The sequence below is a fragment of the Elephas maximus genome, chromosome 4 (genome assembly GCF_024166365.1).
Source record: "Elephas maximus indicus isolate mEleMax1 chromosome 4, mEleMax1 primary haplotype, whole genome shotgun sequence".
In the NCBI taxonomy this organism is placed as follows: Eukaryota; Metazoa; Chordata; class Mammalia; order Proboscidea; family Elephantidae; genus Elephas; species Elephas maximus.
This window is the reverse complement of record NC_064822.1, coordinates 124,379,231-124,398,725: the sequence shown is the minus strand read 5'-3', so window position 1 is coordinate 124,398,725 and position 19,495 is coordinate 124,379,231. Positions and strand designations below refer to the sequence as shown.

General features: G+C 39.5%; 1 protein-coding gene across 2 annotated transcripts in view; it reads right to left on the bottom strand.

Annotated features, from left to right (window-relative positions):
• The window catches only part of SRGAP1 (SLIT-ROBO Rho GTPase activating protein 1), a 336,426-nt gene that overhangs the window by 52,159 nt on the left and 264,772 nt on the right, over nucleotides 1–19,495 (bottom strand). For both annotated transcript variants that reach the window (XM_049883765.1, XM_049883766.1), the window contains exon 10: nucleotides 3,812–3,896. In XM_049883765.1, the coding sequence (XP_049739722.1) occupies nucleotides 3,812–3,896 (85 nt within the window). The remainder of the gene's footprint in view (nucleotides 1–3,811; nucleotides 3,897–19,495) is intronic.

Genomic DNA, 19,495 nt, shown 5'->3' with positions numbered 1-19,495 from the left:
AGACAGACAATGGATTGTGTGAGGATAATCTATTGAATTCCTTTGTCAGAAATCTTATGCCAAGGGCTAGAAATAATATAACATAGAGCTAATCTTCCAGTGTCAGATTTTCTGGGTTTAGCAAAATTGCACTGATTTTTTTTTTTTTTAACTCACAATGTTGCACACAAAGAAGCTAATGTGAACATTTAGACTCATTACTAAAAGAGAAAAAGAAAAAAATTTCAGTGCCTCTTTTTTATAGATGTATATCTCATTGACTGTGCTCAATTTAACTTCTCCAATTTAAAAACAAGTATCACAAAAGCACGTAATGGTGTTACTCAAGGATGAAGATGATGATGATGACCTTGGTCTTAACAACTTGTTATGTATTTCTTTCTATTTCAAGAATTACTTTGGAAAAATCTGGAATTCTGAATTTTGACAGTGCCAATTTAAGAGGCCAATCTCATTGCTTTGCAATGTTGTAAATCAAAGGACTTACTGGGCCACTGGTATCCTGCCAAAAAGCGAGCAGTAAGACAGGCCAAACACATGTCTGTAGTTACAGTTTCAGCTGTGTAAGATCAACTGCTAAACCTCTGGGTTAGGCTCTATTTGTTTTCCTATGAAGGCAGTTTTTTGCAGCAGTGAATCTAGAATAATCCAGAGATGCCATTTCTATAGAAAAACTCAGTACTGTCCCCTGACGCACCATTTAATCCTGTACTAACCTTATCTAGCCAAACCCAGACTTGGATCTCTTCATAAGGGCTCACCATCTGATTACCTCATCATGTGACAGGAACCATTAGCCCTCTCCTCCTTTCCTTTGGTGAAAGCCGATTAACACGAACAAGGTTGCATGGAAAGTCAGCAGGCTATAGCTAAAAGGTGGGGTAAGTTCTCCATGCTCAGCTTTTCTCTGGGCAAACCTTCCAGTGTTAAAACCAGGCAACGACCAACAATTAGTGTGTAGGCAAGCCTGCATGTGGGGCAGAGGGGTCTGCAACAAGCAGGCAAAGGCAAGTGTGTCTCCTGGCCTTTGGATGAAAACCCTGATGAGAACAATCCTGTTTCTTACGCAGAACAAACTGAGTCCAGGGAAGGCCTTGTACACCTGAACACAATTTACATCACTGGGACATTGGAACACACTGAAAGAAATTCCAAGATAAAGAAACAGTGGCTTAGACTTCACATAGTAAAATATAGCTAAAGACAGAATCTGGTGTCTGGGTTCAGCAAGTTGGCTAAAATACGTTGCTGTTGTTAGTTGCCATCGAGTCCGCTTTAACTCATGGCAACCTCATATGCAACAGAACAAAAACACTGCCCAGTCCTGTGCTATGCCCACAATCGTTGACACGTCTGAGTCCATTGTTAAGGCCAGCATGCTGATCCATCTCACTGAGGGCCTCTCTTGCTTTCATTGGCTCTCCACTTTACCAAACATGATGTTCCCTTCTATCGACTAATCTTTTCTGATGACATGTCCAAGTAACAATACTACTTCGGCTAAAAAATGACATATAAAATAGTATTAATATTTGAGGCTTTCTCTTCAGGAGACATAAGAGAAACTATGGTGAAGGAATACCATAAGTTTTCAGAATGTGGCCTTAAGTGTATCGATACATGTGTCTTCATAAGGTGACAAGAGTAAATTCACCCACCACTTAATTTTCTCAAACAAACTTGCAATTTCTAAAGTGGTATCCAGTTCTGTAGGAAAAAGTTTTACACCTCTAAGCATCCATCTAGCCTTTTTGGGCTGGCAACTGACCTTGGCGGCATTGCTGAGGTATCAGGCAATTATGAAAACGGAAAAAGGCTTTACATGACACTTTTTTTTTTTTTTTGTAGAAGGGGGAAAAATAAGATGTGCTTACTAGCTTAAGAAAACCATTCTAAGATAAAAGTAAAAGGGCTTTTGTTTTCTTCTTAGAGTTCAAACCTCAGAAAAGTTCAAAGAATAGTACAGGGAACCCTTTTCTCTTTTTATATGTATTTTTTCTTCTGAACCATTTGAAAATAAGCTACAGACATTTCATCAAGCATTTGTTAAGAATAAGGACATTTCTCCTTCATAACTATAATACCATTATCATAAAAAAATTTTTTTTTATAGCTAGGAAAATTAACATTAATTCAATAATATTATTTAATATACAGTTTGGATTTAAATTTCTTCAATTGTCCTCAAAACGTCTTTTAGAGTTTTTTGATTCAGAATCTAGCAAAGGTTCACACATTGCATTTGGTTGCTATGCTGAGTTTTTTTTTGTTTTAAGATACTGTATGGTAGTTTAACTGTTGCTTTTTCCCCACCTAGGTGAACTAGGCTTTTTAGATCTTAGAACCTGCCATTCTAACTGCATAACACAGTGGAGTCTTAGGTCACGATGACCTTTCTCCACACGGTCATTCCCTGAGGATAATGGGTACTATGGAGAAAACGAAGAGAGAAGATGATAAAGAAGGTTCCGGAATGATAGGAGGCAAGAATTTAGGTCCAAGAGCAGTTATCTCTTTTTGCCCTGATTGACTCACACAACTCAGTCTCTTCTTTCACTTTCCATAACTTATAAAGCAGGATCTAGTGTGAATAAAAAATAAGGCTATGGACTATGAGGCACTTAAGACAAGGACTTTGCTTGTATTTTTTTTTTTCCTTTTAAATTTCATGAAGACAAAAAGTGAAACAATAATATTTACACAGTCTCTTTTGCCTAAAATCCTTTCCCCCCCTCAGTTCTCTCATCTGTAAAAATGGGGACATTAATAGTGCCCAGTGAAATATATAGTTTAGAACAATGCCTAGAACATAGAAAGCCTTATACAATAAAAGCTGTGAAAGCCAGAGTATATGTAAGGTGGACACCTGTCAGAGACGGAAAACTAAAATATTTCCCACTAACAGAACAGTAGTAAGACTGCACCCTGTCAAAGGTGGAAAACTTTTGAGACCCGGAAAAACAAGGCAGTCCCATTGAGTTCTGGCTCTCACAGGTTTCACTGTATTAAATTTCGGTTATTGTTTTTGTAATTATCATTAGATATTTTTATAGCAATATTTTATCATTGTTGTGTGCTGTTGAGTTGATTTCAAATCACTGCATCCCTGTATGACAGAGTAGAACTTGCCCGTAGTGTCTTCTAGGCTGTAATCTTTATGGAAGCAGATCACAAAGTCTTTCTCCCATGGAGCTAATAGGTGGGCTCAAGTCACCAACCTTTCCATTAGCAGCCCAGTGCTTAACCCTTGTGCAACCAGGCCTTCTAATCTACTTACACTATTAGGTTATTTCTCAACTAAAGCCAATGCCTACAGGAAAAAAAAAAAAAAAAAAAGCCCAAATCGGCTTATCTAGTTTCTGGAGTACAAAATGACAACAGATAGAAGGACAAACACTTGGCCCATTAAAACTGGTGGGGGTGGAGAAGTCTAAGAAGGGAAGGAAGAAGTGAATTGGGAGGAAGAGGGTCAGCAGATGGAAGCAGGTGCGCCACTCCTTCAGCCCTTTCTATCATTACAGCACTGTGCTCTAAGGATCCTTCCCTCGGGTGCTCTGCACTGGCTTTTCAGCCTTCCCTAGATTTCACTGGGGTTTTTTTTTTTTTTTTTTTTGATTTCACTATTCCTCCTCAAGGTCAACAGCAAGCTTAAAAAGAAAATAGTTCAAGGGAGAAATTGATTATTGCAGATACAAATAAAACCAAATCTAAACATAGAGTATACTCTGCTACTTAAAAGCACAAATACATGATCCCCACTCTTCAGAATACAAAATTCACATCATCTTTTCATTTATTCCAAATAACTGACCTTCTCCAAGGGTCCTCTGCAGCAAGTCATGTTTAGCTTGAAGTTTTGTGATGAGATTACTGCCTTCCAAATATTCTCTGAGTTTCTGCAAAAGATGAATTTTTATTATTTATTATTCAATATCAAGGAACCTCCCATGGGATATCTAAAACCCAGCCACTTTCGTCTTTTAGATCCTAGACCTTTGCGGCTACTCAAAGTGTGGTCTGCAGACCAGCCGCATCAGCCTTACTGGAGAGCCTGAGAGATGCAGGCGCTCAGGCCCCTCCCTCCCCAGATTTACTGAAATCAGAACCTACATTTTAGCAAGTTCCTCTGGTGACCTGTCTGCACATTAATGTTTGAGAAGCACTGTTTTAGAGTTCCTATCTGAACCTGACTGCATATCAGAATTACCCGAGGAGCTTTTAAAACAATAATCAGTTGCTGTTTTTTTTGTGGCATAGATTCTGACTTGTGGCAACCACATGTGTGTCAGAGTAGAACTGTGCTCCATAGAGTTTTCTTTTTTTCCTGACATCCCCAAACTAGGTCTGCCTTGGAATGACCCATTTGTGTTGTGTCTGGTAGCCACAGATTTTGTTTTATTCCCAGGACTTTTTAAACTGGTCTGCTCCAAAACACCCTTAGCTATTGTTTATTTTTATGTTATTCATTTTTTTACATCTTATTGTGCTTTAGGTGAAAGTTTACAAAGCAAATTAGTTTCTCATTCAAAAATTTATACACAAATTGTTTTGTGACACTGGTTGAAATCCCCAAAATGTGTCAGCATTCTCCCCCTTTCCACCCTGGGTTCCCTGTGTCCATTTGTCAAGTTTCCTGTCTCTTCGTGCCTTCTCATCTTTGCTTTTGGGCAGGTGTTGCCCATTTGGTCTCAAGTATTTGACTGAAGAAGCACATTCCTCATGTGTTATTGTTTGTTTTATAGGCCTGTCTAATCTTCGCTAAAAGGTGGTCTTCAGTTCTGAGTTAGCAGGGTGCCTGGGGGACATAGTCTCAGGGACTCCTCCAGTCTCTGTCAGGCCATCCATTGGGTTTTCAATGGCTGATTTTTTGGAAATAGATCACTAGGTGTCTTTCTTTCAAGGCGCCTCTGGGTAGACTCCAACTGCCAGCCTTTCAGTTAGCAGCCGAGTGCATTAACCGTTTGCACTACCCCCACCAAAAAAAAACACAAAAAAACAGTGCCGTCGAGTTGATTCCGACTCATTGCGACCCTATAGGACAGAGTAGAACTGCCCCATAGAGTTCCCAAAGAGCACCTGGCGGATTCGAACTGCTGACTCTTTGGTTAGCACCCGTAGCACTTAACCACTATGCCACCAAGGTTTCCACTACCCAGGAACTTAAAAAAAAATACTAATTCCTGGGAGAAGCAGAGACAGCAGCTTAATCAGACACACCATGCCACCCCTTTATAGCAAAGACCCGAGGACCCAGGTGAAACAGAATTAGATGACAATACTTAAACCCTGAACATCAAAAGGAAGGATAACAAAATTGAACTGAACAATGATTGGAAGAGACTGAATGAACGCAGGAAAAGTGGAGTGATATTGAGCGGAGGTGCCTCACCAGATGCCCTGGCACAGCGTGGTCATCTTAAGACAAAGCCAGTAGTGAACCCAGGTGAGGACCACAGGAAGGCTACTTCAGGGAATTCCCAACAAAAGACAGAGAAACTGTGTAGACATAAAGACTAAAGAGAGATGAGTGGAACATGATCCAAATGTAAAAAGGAAAAGTACAGGAAGGAGGGTGAGAGCTCCAGGGATTGTGGCATGCATTGAGTATGTTAGAACCCAGGATCCAGACACAGGTATATTCGCTAGCAGTGGCGGTAGGTGGCACACACAAAGTAATAGATCCACAGAGTGTCAGCAGGAGATCCTGCTGGTCAGAGCCAAGTCTTGACTGCTGGCTGCAGCCAACAGGAAGTACCCAGGTACCCACATCTGGTGACCAGAGAAGCATGTACCCTCTCCCCTGAGTCTCTTGATCATTATTGATGGAAAACCCCATACTCCTGCCACACCACCTGCCTAGAGGCCATAATCCAAGGCCCCTTCTTACTGGCCAAACCACTGGTCAAATTGACAAAGAATGAGAAGATGCAAATAACCAAAACAAGAAATGAGATGGGTGACTTTACAACAGAACTGAGATAAAAAGGATCATAACAAACTATTAGGAAAAACTGTATTCCAACAAATTTGAAAACAGAAGAAATGCACAAATTTCCAGAAACAGTACCTATCTAAACCAACAAACTGAGGTAGAAAATTTGAACAGACCTATAACAAAAGAAGAAATTAAATAGGTCATAAAAAAGACTCCCCTCCAAAAGAAGCCCCTAGATGAATTCACTGGAGAATTTTACCAAACATTCAGAGAAGAGATGACACCAATTCTACTCTGACTATTCTAGAACATAGAAATGGAGGGAATACTCCTTAATACATCATTCTATGAAGCCAGCATAACCCTGGTATCAGATCCAGGCAGACACCACTGAAAATTACAGAAAATATGCCTCATGAACACAGGTGTAAAAATTCTCAGCAAAATTCTAGCCAACAGAATTCAAAAGCATATCAAAAAAAAAAAAAAAAAAAAAATAGTACATCACAAACAAGTGAGATTCATACCAGGTATGTAAGATGGTTCACCATAAGAAAATTAGTCATTGCAATTCATAACATAAATAAAAGAAAATAATCACATGATCATCTCAGTCAATGCAGAAAAGGCATTTGATAAGATTCATCACCCTTTCCTGATAAAAGCTCTCAGCAAAAGAGGTATAGAAGGGAAATTTCTTAACATATTTAAGGGCATATATACAAAGCCTAACTTCTGATGAAGCAGCAAAAGAAGATGGAAGGTATACACAGAGTCACTGTACCAAAAAGCACTGACAGACATTCAACCATTTCAGGAGGTAGCATATGATCAGGAACCGACGGTACGGAAAGTAAGAAAGGAAGAAGTCTCAGGTGCACTGAAGGCACTGTTGATAAATAAGGCTCCAGGAACTGACGAAATACCAACTGAGATGTTTCAACAAATGATGTAGTGCTGGAAGTGGTTACTCTTCTATGCTAAGAAATTTGGAAGAGAAATACCTGGCCAACCAACTGGGAGAGATTCATATGTATGCTTATTCCAAAGAAAAGGGATCTAACAGAATGCAAAAATTATCAAATATCACAGGCAAGTAAAATTTGGCTGAAGATAATTAAAAAATGGTTGCAGTACATTGACAGAGAAGTGCCAGAAATTCAAGCCCGATCCAAAAGAGGACATGGAATGAGGGATGTCACTGCTGAGGTCAGATGGATCCTGGCTGAAAGCAGAGAATAGCAGAAAGATGTTTACCTGTGTTTTACGGACTATGTAAAGGTATTCAACTGTGTGGATCACAACAAATTATGGATAACATCGTGAAGAATGGGAATGCTAGAATATTTAATTGTGCTCATGTGGAATCAAGGGCAGTTATTTGAACAGAACAAGGGGATACTGCATAGTGTAAAATTAGAAAATGTGGGGGGCGGGGCCAAGATGGTGGAGTAGTCAGGCGCTTCCAGTGATCCCTCTCACAACAAAGACCAGAAAAAACAAGTGAAACGGTTATATTTATGACAAGTTAGGAGCCCAAAACATCAAAGGCAAAGTCAGAAAAGGAACTGAGTAGCAGGGAGAACGAGACATGGTTGAGAAGCAGAGAGAGGTTTCCGGACCTGAATCACTGGGAACCCTCAGGCACCATTCCCTGGAGCAACTGTAGCAACTTCCTCAGGAGTGACAGCCAGCCGCACAGCCTACTCACACCTCCAGAACCAGAGAAGAACGTTGCTCTCGGCAAAAGCTAAGTACTTGTGTATATTTTACTGTGCCCCCAGTCCCCAAGCTGGCTTCAGTGGTTGTCTATTTTCTGGGCCTGAGATGGCCCCTGCTGAGTTCCCTGAGCCATTCTCCCAGCCCTGGAGAAGAAATAAATTCACAACTGGGGGTAAAGATAATCTACCAGCTCCACTAAATTGCGGAGCTCAGGACACAAGTCGATCCTGTCCAGGCATAAATGGTCCATGGACTTTGAATACCTTTCCCCCGTGCTTCGACCAGTGTGGGAGCATTTCAGGAGAATAGGTCCTTGTTGGCAAACTGCAACTGTTTCAGCTGTGTGGTGGAAAGGTGGGTGTTTGATGTTTGACACTGCTTTGCTTAATTAAACAGGGTCCTCTCCCACCCACATCAGGGGCCTAAGAGCAGGTGGCTCCATGCATGTCACCTAGCTACGCATGACAGGGCCCAAGGATAACTGGTACCTCCCAGTCCTTACGACCAAAAGCACTGGGTGCCCAAGGTCCGTCTGCAAAACCCACCCACCTCTGTGCTCTAGGGAACAGGGATGTACTTTCCTTACAGACACTTGGGGGACAGTTGTCAGCTCCCTGCCTTGTTCAGAGTGTGGCCCCCCTGCTGTAATCAGATACCCGTGCCTACAACAATCACCCCTGCCCCTATAAGGATGTAGGACATGGCCTGTACCACACACTTGATGACCAACTACCTGGACACCTGAGCTGAATCCATTCAAGAAAAGTGAATGGACTCCTAGGCTCATACAGCTGATAACAGGTCTAGCCATCTGGTGACAGGACGTTAGAGATTCAAAGCCGAAAATAATCAAGCTAGCTCACTCGAGCAGTCTATTTGGGCATATCAAAACAAAACAAAGCAAGAAGCTGGGATACAGTAAGCAAACATGAAATAAATTAATACAATAACTTACAGATGACTCAGAAAGAACAGTCAATATGAAATCACATAATGAAGCAGACCACGATTGCTTCAACAAGCTCTCAAAACAAAGACTCAAGGGGTCTTCTGGATGAAAGTGCTTTCCTGCAATTACCAGATGCAGAATTCAAAAGATTAATATATAGAACTCTTCAAGACATGAGGAACAAGATCAGGAAGGAGATCAGGCAAAACACAGAACAAACAAAGGAACACACAGATAAAGCAGCTGAAAGATTAAAAAGGTTATTCAACAACATAATGAAAAATTTAGTAAGCTGCAAGAATCCACAGAGAGACAGAAATCAGAAATTTGGAAGATTAACAATAAAACTACAGAATTAGACAACTCGATAGAAAGTCAGAGGAGCAGAATTGAGGAAGTGGAAGGCAAAATTAGTGAGATTGAAGATAAAACACTTGTCGCCGATATATTTGAAGAAAAATCAGATAAAAGGATCTAAAAAAATGAAGAAACCTTAAGAATCACATGGGACACTATCAGAGAAATAACCTATGAGTGACTGGAGTACCAGAACAGGGAGGGATAAAAGATAATACAGAGAATTATTGAAGATTTTTTGGCAGAAAATTTTCCTGATATAGTGAAAGATGAGAAGATATCTACCCAAGATGCTCATCAAACTTCACACTAGGTAGATCTCAAAAGAAAGGCATCAAGACATATTATAATCAAACTTGCCAAAACTAAAGATAAAGAGAATTTTAAGAGCGGCTAGGGATAAATGAAAAGTCACCTACAAAGGAGAGTCAATAAGAATAAGCTTGGACTATTCGGCAGAAACCATGAGGGTAAGAAGGCAATGGGTTGACTTATATAAAGCCTTGAAGTAAAAATGCCAGCCAAGAATCATATATCCAGCAAAACTGTCTCTCAAATATGAAGGTAAAATTAGGACATTTCCAGATAAACAGAAGTTTAAGGAATTTGTAAAAACCAAAACTACAAGAAATACTAAAGGGAATTCTCTGGTTAGAAAATCAATAATATCAGATAGCAACCCAAGACTAGAACACAGGACAGAGCAACCAGATGTCAACCCTGATAGGGTAATCACAAAAATAAATCAAGATAAAAAAAAACAACTCAGAACAGGGAAACAGCGATGTCATTATGTAAAAGACGACAACATTAAAATAATAAAGATGGACTAGGAAATGTAGTCATACATCTTTCATATGGAGAGGAAGACAAGGCGATATAAAGAAATAAAAGTTATGTTTCAACTTAGAAAAATAAGGGTAAATATTCAGATAACCACAAACGAGACTAACAATCCTAATCATCAAAACAAAATACAGGAAAAAAATAGACTCAGCAGAAACGGTAACAACGAATACGATGAAAAGACAATACATAAAGATAAAATACTCAGCACAAAAAATTAAGTGGGAAAAAGAAGCTGTCAACAACACACAAAAAAGACATCAAAATGAAAGCGCTAAATTCATACCTATCCATAATTACGCTGAATGTAAATGAACTAAATACACCAATAAAGAGACAGACAGTGGCAGAAAGGATAAAAAAACATGTTCCATCTCTATGCTGCCTACAAGAGACATACCTTAAATTTAGAGACAGAAACTAAAACTCAAAGGGTGAAAAAAACATATCAAACAAATAACAAAAGAGCAGGAGTAGCAATATTAAGTTCTGACAAAATAGACTTTAAAGTTAAATCCACCACAAAGGATAAGAAAAAATACTATATAATGATTAAAGGGACTATATACCAGGAGGATATAACCATATTAAATATGCATCCAATGACAGGGCTGGAAGATACATAAAACAAACTCTAACAGCATTGGAATGTGAGACAGACAGCTCCACAATTACAGAAGGACACTTCAAAACACCACTTTCGGTGAAGGACAGAACTTCCAGAAAGAAGCTTGATGACGACATGGAAGATCTCAATGCCACAATCAACCAACTCAATGTCACAGACATACATAGAACACTGTACCCAACGGCAGCCAAGTATACTTTCTTTTCTAGTTCACATGGAACATTCTCTAGAATAGACCACATATTAGGTCATAAACCAAGCCTTAGCATAATCTAAAACACCGAAATACTACAAGGCATCTTCTCTGACCCTAAGGCCATAAAAGTAAAAATCAGTAACAGAAAAAGCAGGGAAATGAAATCAAACACCTGGAAACTGAACCCTACTCAAAAACAACCAGGTTATAGAAGACATTAAGTATGGAATAAAGAAATTCGTAGAATCCAACGAGAGTGAAAACACTTCCTATCAGAACCTCTGGGACACAGCGAAAGCAGCGCTCAGAGATCAATTTATATCAATAAATGCACACATACCAAAAGAAGAAAGGGCCAAAATCAAAGAATTATCCCTACAACTTGAACAAATACCAACAAAAGAAACCCTCAGGCACCAGAAGAAAGCAAATAATAGAACCTAGAGCAGAATTAAACGAAATGTTGTTGTTAGGTGCCATTGAGTCGGTTCCGACTCATAGCAACCCCATGAAACACTGCCTGGTCCTGAGCCATCTTTACAATCGTTGTTATGCTTGAGCTCATTGTTGCAGCCACTGTGTCAATCCACCTTGTTGAGGGTCTTCTTCTTTTCCCCTGACCCTGTACTCTGCCAAGCATGATATCCTTCTCCAGGGACTGATCCCTCCTGACAACATGTCCAAAGTATGCAAGATGCAGTCTCACCATCCTTGCTTCTAAGGAGCATTCTGGTTGTACTTCTAAGGCAGATCTGTTCGTTCTTTTGGCAATCCACAGTATATTCAATTTTCTTTGCCAACACCACAATTCAAAGGCATCAATTCTTCTTCGGTCTTCCTTATTCATTGTCTAGCTTTCACATGCATATGATGCGATTGAAAATACCATGGCTTGGGTCAGGTGCACCTTAGTCTTCAAGGCGACATCTTTGCTTTTCAACAATTTAAAGAGGTCCTTTGGAGCAGATTTATTCAATGCGATGCATCTTTTGATTTCTTGACTGCTGTTCCCATGGCTGTTGATTGTGGATACAAGTAAAATGAAGTCCTTGACAACTTCAATCTTTTCTCCCTTTATCATGATGTTGCTCATTGTGAGAATTTTTCTTTTTCTTTATGTTGAGATGCAATCCATACTGAAGGCTGTGGTCTTTGATCTTCATTAGTAAGTGCTTCAGGTCCTCTTCTCTTTCAGCAAGCAAGGTTGTGTCATTTGCATAACGCAGGCTGTTAATGAGTCTTCCTCCAATCCTGATGCTCCATTTTTTCTCATACAGTCCAGCTTCTCGGATTATTTGCTCAGCATACAGACTGAATAGGTATGGTGAAAGAATACAAACCCGATGCACACCTTTCCTGACTTTAAACCAATCAGTATCCCCTTGTTCTGTCCAAACAACTGCCTCTTGATCTATGTAAAAGTTCCTCGTGAGCACAATTAAGTGTTCTGGAACTCCTATCCTTTGCAATGTTATCCATAATTTGTTATGATCCACACAGTGAAATGCCTTTGCATAGTCAGTAAAACACAGGTAATAATCTTTCTGGTATTCTCAGCTTTCACCCAGGATCCATCTGATATCAGCAATGATAACACTGGTTCCACGTCCTCTCCTGGAACCGGCCTGAACTTCTGGCAGTTCCCTGTCAATATACTGCTGCAGCTGTTTTTAAATGATCTTCAGCAAAATTTGGCTTGCATGTGATATTAATGATATTGCTCTATAATACAGAACAGAAAATATAATAGAGAACAGAAAATGATCGCAAGAGTTAACAAGACCAAAACCTGGTTCTTTGAAACAATTAATGGAATTGATAAACCACTGACCAAACTGACAAAAGAAAAACAGGAGAGGAAGCAAATAACCTGAATAAGAAATGAGATGGACAATATCATAACAGACCGAGCTGAAAATAAAAGAATCAAATCAGATTACTACGAAAAATTGTACTCTAACAGATTTGAAAACCTAGAAGAAACAGATGATTTCTAGAAACACACTACCTACCTAAACTAACACAAAAAAAGGTAGAACAACTATAAACCTGTAACAAAAGAGATTGAAAAGGTAATTAAAAAACTCCCAACAAAAAAAAAGCCCTGGTCCAGACAGCTACACTGCAGAGTTCTACCAAACTTTCAGAGAAGAGTTAACACCACTACTACTAAAGGTATTTCAGAGCATACAATACTCCAAACCCATTCTATGAAGCCAGCATATCCCTGATACCGAAACCAGGTAAAGATGCCACAAAAAAAGAAAATTACAGACCTATATCCCTCGTAAAGTTAGACCCAAGAATCCTCAACAAAATTGTAGCCAATAGAATTCAATAACATATCAAAAATATAATTCACCATGACCAAGTGGGATTCATACCAGGTATACAGGGACGTTTCAACATTAGAAAAACAGTTAATCCATCATATATGCAAAACAAAAGACAAGAGCCCCATGATTTTAACAATTCATGCAGAAAAGGCATTTGACAAAGTTCAACACCCATTCACGATAAAAACTCTCAGCAAAACAGGAATACAGGGAAAATTCCTCAACATAATAAAGGGCATTTATACAAAGTGAATAGCCGATGTCATCCTAAATGGAGACAGTCTGAAAGCATTCCCCTTGAGATTGGGAAGCAGACATGGGTGCCCTTTATCACCACTCTTATTTAACATTGTGCTGCAGGTCCTAGCCAGAATAATTAGGCAAGATAAAGAAATAAAGGGCATCCAGATTGGTAAGGAAGATGTAAAATTATCTCTATTTGCATATGACATGATCTTATACACAGAAAACCATAAGGAATCCTCAAGAAAACTACTAAAACTAATAGAAGAATTCAGCAGAGTATCAGGATACAAGATAAACATACAAAAATCAGTTGGATTCCTCTACATCAACAAAAAGAACATCGAAAAGGAAATCACCAAATCAATATCATTTACAGTAGCCCCCAAGGTGATAAAATACTTAGGAATAAATCTTACCAGAGACATAAAAGACCTATACAAAGGAAACTACAAGACACTACTGCAAGAAACCAAAAGAGACCTGCATAAGTGGAAAAACAAACCTTGCTCATGGATAGGAAGACTCAACATTGTAAAAATGTCTATTTTACCAAAAGCCATCTATAGATACAATGCAATTCCAATCCAAATACCAATGACATTTTTCAATGAGATGGAGAAACAAATCAGCAAACTACATATGGAAGGGAAAGAGGCCCTGGATAAGTAAAGCATTACTGAAAAAGAAGAAGGAAGTGGGAGGCCTCACTCTACCTGATTTTAGAACATATTATACTGCCACAGTAGTCAGACTAGCCTGGTGCTGGTACAACAACAGATACATAGACCAATGGGACAGAATTGAGAATCCAGACATAACTCCATCCACATGTGAACAGCTGGTATTTCACAAAGGCCCAAAGTCAATTAAATGGGGAAAAGACAGTCTCTGTAATAAATGGTGCTGGCATAACTGGATATCCACCTGCAAAAAAATGAAACAAGACCCATACCTCACTCCATGCACACAAACTAACTCCAAATGGATCAAAGACCTAAACATAAAATCTAAAATGATAAAGATCATGGAAGAAAAAATAGGGACAACCTTAGGAGCCCTGATACGGGGTACAAACAGTACACAAAACATTACTAACACTGCAGAAAAGAAACTAGGTAACTGGGAGCTCCTAAAAATCAAACACTTATGCTTATCTAAAGACCTCACCAAAAGAGTAAAAAGATTACCTACAGACTGGGAAAGAGTTTTTAGCTATGACATTTCCCATCAGCTTCTGATCTCTAAAATCTACACAATACTGCAAAAACTCAACAACAAAAAGACAAATAACCCAACTGAAAAATGGGCAAAGGATATAAAGAGACATTTCACTAAAGAAGACATTCAGGTAGCTAACAGATACATGAGGAAATGCTCATGATCATTAGCTATTAGAGAAATGCAAATCAAACCTACAATGAGATTCCATCTCACTCCAACAACAACAAAAAAAAAACAAGGCTGGCATTAATCCAAAAAACACAAAATAATAAATGTTGGAGAGGTTGTGGAGAGACTGGAACACTTATACACTGCTGGTGGGAATGTAAAATGGTACAACCACTTTGGAAATCGATTTGGCACTTCCTTAAAAAACTAGAAATAGAATTCCCATTAAAAAAAAAAAAAAAAAAAAAACACCAAACCCAGTGCCATCGAGTTGATTCCGACTCATAACGACTCTATAGGACAGAGTAGAACTGCCCCATAGAGTTTCCAAGGAGCATCTGGCGGATTCGCACTGCCAACCCTTTGGTTAGCAGCTGTAGCACTTAACCACTACGCCACCAGGGTTTCCAGTACTATCATACGGTCCAGCAATCCCACTCCTTGGAATATATCCTAAAAAAAAAAAAAAAAAAAAATTTTTTTTTTTTTTTTAGAGACATAAAAACCTTTACACAAAAAGATATATGCATACCCATGTTCACTGCAGCACTATTTATAACAGCAAAAAGATGGAAGCAACCAAGGTACCCATCAATGGACGAATGGATACATAAGTTATGGTATATTCACACAGTGGAATACTACACATTGATAAGGAACAATGATGAACCCGTGAAACATTTCATAACATGGAAGAATCTGGGAGGCATTACTGCTCAGTGAAATTAGTTGCAAAAGGACAAATATTACATAAGACCCCTAGTATAAGAACTTGAGAAACAGTTTCAACAGAGAAGAAAATATTCTTTGATGGTTACAAGAGTGGGGTGGAAGGAAGAGAGAGGGGCATTCACTAATCAGATAGTAGACAAGAACTATTTTAGGTGAAGGGAAGGATAGACACAATACAGGAGAGGTCAGCACAAGTGGACTAAACCCAAAGCAAAGAAGCTTCCTGAATAAAGTAAACGCTCCAAAGGCCAGCGTAGCAGGGGTGGGGGTTTGGAGACCATGGTTTCAGGGGACATCTAGGTCAACTGGGATAATAAAATCTATTAAGAAAACATTCTACATCCTACTTTGGAGAGTGGCGACTGGGGTCTTAATGCTAGCAAGCGGCCATCTAAGATGCATCAATTGGTCTCAATCCACCTGGAGCAAAGGAGAATGAAGAGCAGCAAAGACACAATTTCCAGCCCAAGAGACAGAAAGGGCTACATAAACCAGAAATTACATAAGCCTGAGACAAGAAGAACTCGATGGTGCCCAGCTACAACTGATGACTGTCCTGACAGGGAACACAACAGAGAACCCCTGAGAGAACAAATTCTCATAAAAAGACCAGACTTAATGGTCTGACTGAGACTAGAAGGACGCAGGAGGTCATGGTCCCCAGACCTTCTGTTAGCCCAAGACAGGGACCATTTCCACAGCCAACTCTTCAGACAGGGATTGGACTGGACTATAGTATAGAAAATGATACTGGTGAGGAGTGAGCTTCATGGATCAAGTAGACACATGAGACTATGTGGGTAGCTCCTGTGTGAAGGGGAGGTGAGAGGGTAGAAGAGGTTAGAAGCTGGCTGAATGGATATGAAAATAGAGAGTGGAGAGAAGGAGTACGCTGTCTCATTAAGGGGAGAGCAACTAGGAGTATATAGCAAGGTGTATATAAACCTTTGTATGAGAGACTGACTTGAATTGTAAACTTGCACTTAAAGCATAATAAAAAAAAAATCAGAAAACATATGTGTTAGGATTGTAATGTTTCACTGTACTTATTTAGCTTGTATGTCAAACAAATAATTCGAGAAGCCAGACTACATGAAGTAGAACACACCATCAAGGTTGGAGTAAGACTCATTAACAACCTGCGATATGCAGATTACACAATTGTGCTTGTGGAAAGTAAAGAGGACTTGAAGCACTGACTGCTGAAGATCAAAGACTACAGCCTTCAGCGCTGGTTATACCTCGACATAATGAAAACAAAGGAGATCCTCACAACTGGACCAATAAGCCATGTCTCGATAAATGGAGAAGACAATGAAATTAGCAAGTGTCTTAGGCTGGGTTCTTTAGAGAAACAAAACCAGTGAAGTGTATAAACATATAGAGAGATTCATATCAAAGAAATGCCTCACACAGTTGTAGAGGCTGGAACATCCCAAGTCCACGGGTCAGGATAGAGGCTCCTCCTGAAACATAGCCTCAGGGGCTGGCAGACCCAAGACTGGCATGTCAGGGAGCAGAGGTTTTGCTCATAGGCTGTGAGATCAACAAACCCCAAGATTGGCACACAAGGCCACAGGTGAGCTGCTACCTCAAGTCCCGTGAACCGGAGGTTAGAAGAAGAGGAGCCAGCCACAGGATTCAGAGCGAGCAAAACCTCAGGAGCCTTGCCAAAATGTCCACTCATATTTGACGCAGGTCACGCACATAAGGCAACTCCCTTTCAAATGACTGGCTACTCACAGCAGATCCCATCATGGAGGTGATTGATCACATTTTAGCAAATCTCATCATGGAAGTGATCATAACATCACAGATGCCAAACAACATCACAACTGCCAAATCTCTGAGAATCATGTCCCAGCCAAGTTGACACACAACCTTAATCATTACAGCAAGGATTTCATTTTACTTGAATCTGTAATCAATGCCTATAGAAGCAGCAGTCAAGAAATCAAACAGTGTATTGCATCAGGAAAATCTGCTGCAAAAGACCTCTTTAAAGTGTTAAAAACCAAAGATGTCACTTTGAGGACTCAGGTGCACCTGACTCAAGCGAGGGTATTTTCAATCACCTCATATGCATGGACAATGAATACAGAAGACTGAATAACTGACGCCTTTGAATTATAATGTTGGCAAAAAATACTGAATATACTATGGACTGCCAGAAGAATCAACAGATCTGTCTTGGAAGAAGTACAGCTACAATGGTTCTTAGAAGTGAGGAAGGTTAGACTTCGTCTCACATACTCTGGGCATGTACTTGGGAGGGACCAATCCCTGGAGAAGTACATCGTGCTTGGTAACGTAGAGGGTTAGCAAAAAAGAGGAAGACCCTCAATGAGATGGATGGATATAGTGGCTGCAACAAGGGGCCCAAACATAGCAATGATTGTGAAGATGGCAGAAGACTGGGGAGTGTTTCATTGTGTTGTACATATGGTCACCATGAGTTGGAACTGACTCGACTGCACCTAAAGACAACAACAATATATAAAACCAATAGGCAATATTATGCTCAATAGAGAGAGACTGAAAACATTCCCCTTGAGAATGGGAACCAGACAAGGGTGTCTATTATCATTATGCTTATTCATTGCTAAGAAAGAAATAAATCTATATGTATCCACAGATGACATGATCCTTTACATAGAAAATCCCAGAGACTCCACAAAAAAGTTACTAGAAGTAATAGAAAGCTTCAGCAAAGTGGCAGGGTACAAGATCAACATTCAGAAGTCAGTTGAATTCCTCTACACAAAGATTACTCTGAAAAGGAAATCAGGAAAACAATGCCGTTTACGACAGCCTCCAAATAGACAAAATATCTAGGAATAAACCTAACTAGGGACATAAAAGACTTACACAAAGAAAACTACAAAACACTACAGCAAGAATCCAAAAGAGAGCTACATAAATGGGGAAATATACAATGTTCATGGATAGAAAGACATAACAGTGTGTAAATGTCAATATTACCAAAGTGATCTACAGATTTAATGCGATCACAATCCAAATTCCAACACCATTCTTTAACGAGATGGAATAACTAATCTCCAACTTCATATGGAAAAGAAAGAGGCCCTGGATAAAAAAGCATTATTGGATGGGTCAGACCTCCTGATCTCAGAATCTACTATATAGAAGTCAAAACAGCTTGGTACTGGTACAACGACAGACACACAGACCAAGGCAGAAATATGAACCCAAAAGTAATGCCATCAACCTACAGTTGGTCTTTGACAAAGAGCTGAAGCCCATTAAATGAAGAGATAGTCTCTTTTACAAATGACGCTAGCAAAACTGGATATCCATATGCAGAAAAATGAAACAGGATCCATACCTCACACCATACACAAAAACTAACTCAAAACGGCTCAAAGACCTAAATGTAAAACCTAAAACTATAAAGGTCATGGAAGAAAACACAGGGAAAATCTAGGGGCCCTAATTTATGGCATGAATTAGGCTATCAAACATTACTAAAAATACACAACCAACAGAAGATAAACTACATAACTGGGATCTCCTAAAAATTAGATACTTATGCTCATCAAAATACTTCTCCAAAAGAATAAAAAGATCAACTACAGATCAGGAAAAAGTTTTTGGCAACAACATATGTAAGAAAGGCCCAATCTCTAAAATTTATAGAAAATTTCAGCACCTCAACAACAAAAAGACAATTCAATTAAAAACTGGGCAAGGACATGAACAGAGACTTCACCAAGGAAGACATTCAGGCAAACAGCAAACACATGAAGAGATGCTCATACTCATTAGCTGTTAAAACCAAAACCCAATGCTGTCAAGTCAGTTCCCACTCCTAGCGACCTCATAGGACAGAGTAGAACTGCCCTGTAGGGTTTTCAAGGAGCGGCTGGTGGATTCGAACTGCCAACCTTTTGGTTAGCAGCCAAGATGTTACCCACTGTACCACTAGGGCTTCAGCGACCCTATTAAAGAGATGCAGATCAAAAATACAATGAGATACTATCTCGTCCCATCATTACTGGCACTAATCAAAAAAACAGAAAACAACCAATGTTGGCAAGGTTGTGCAGAGATTAGAACTCTTATACACTGCTGGTGGGAATATAAAATGGTACCACCTCTACAGAGAATGGCATGGCACTTCCTGAAAAAGGTAAAAATA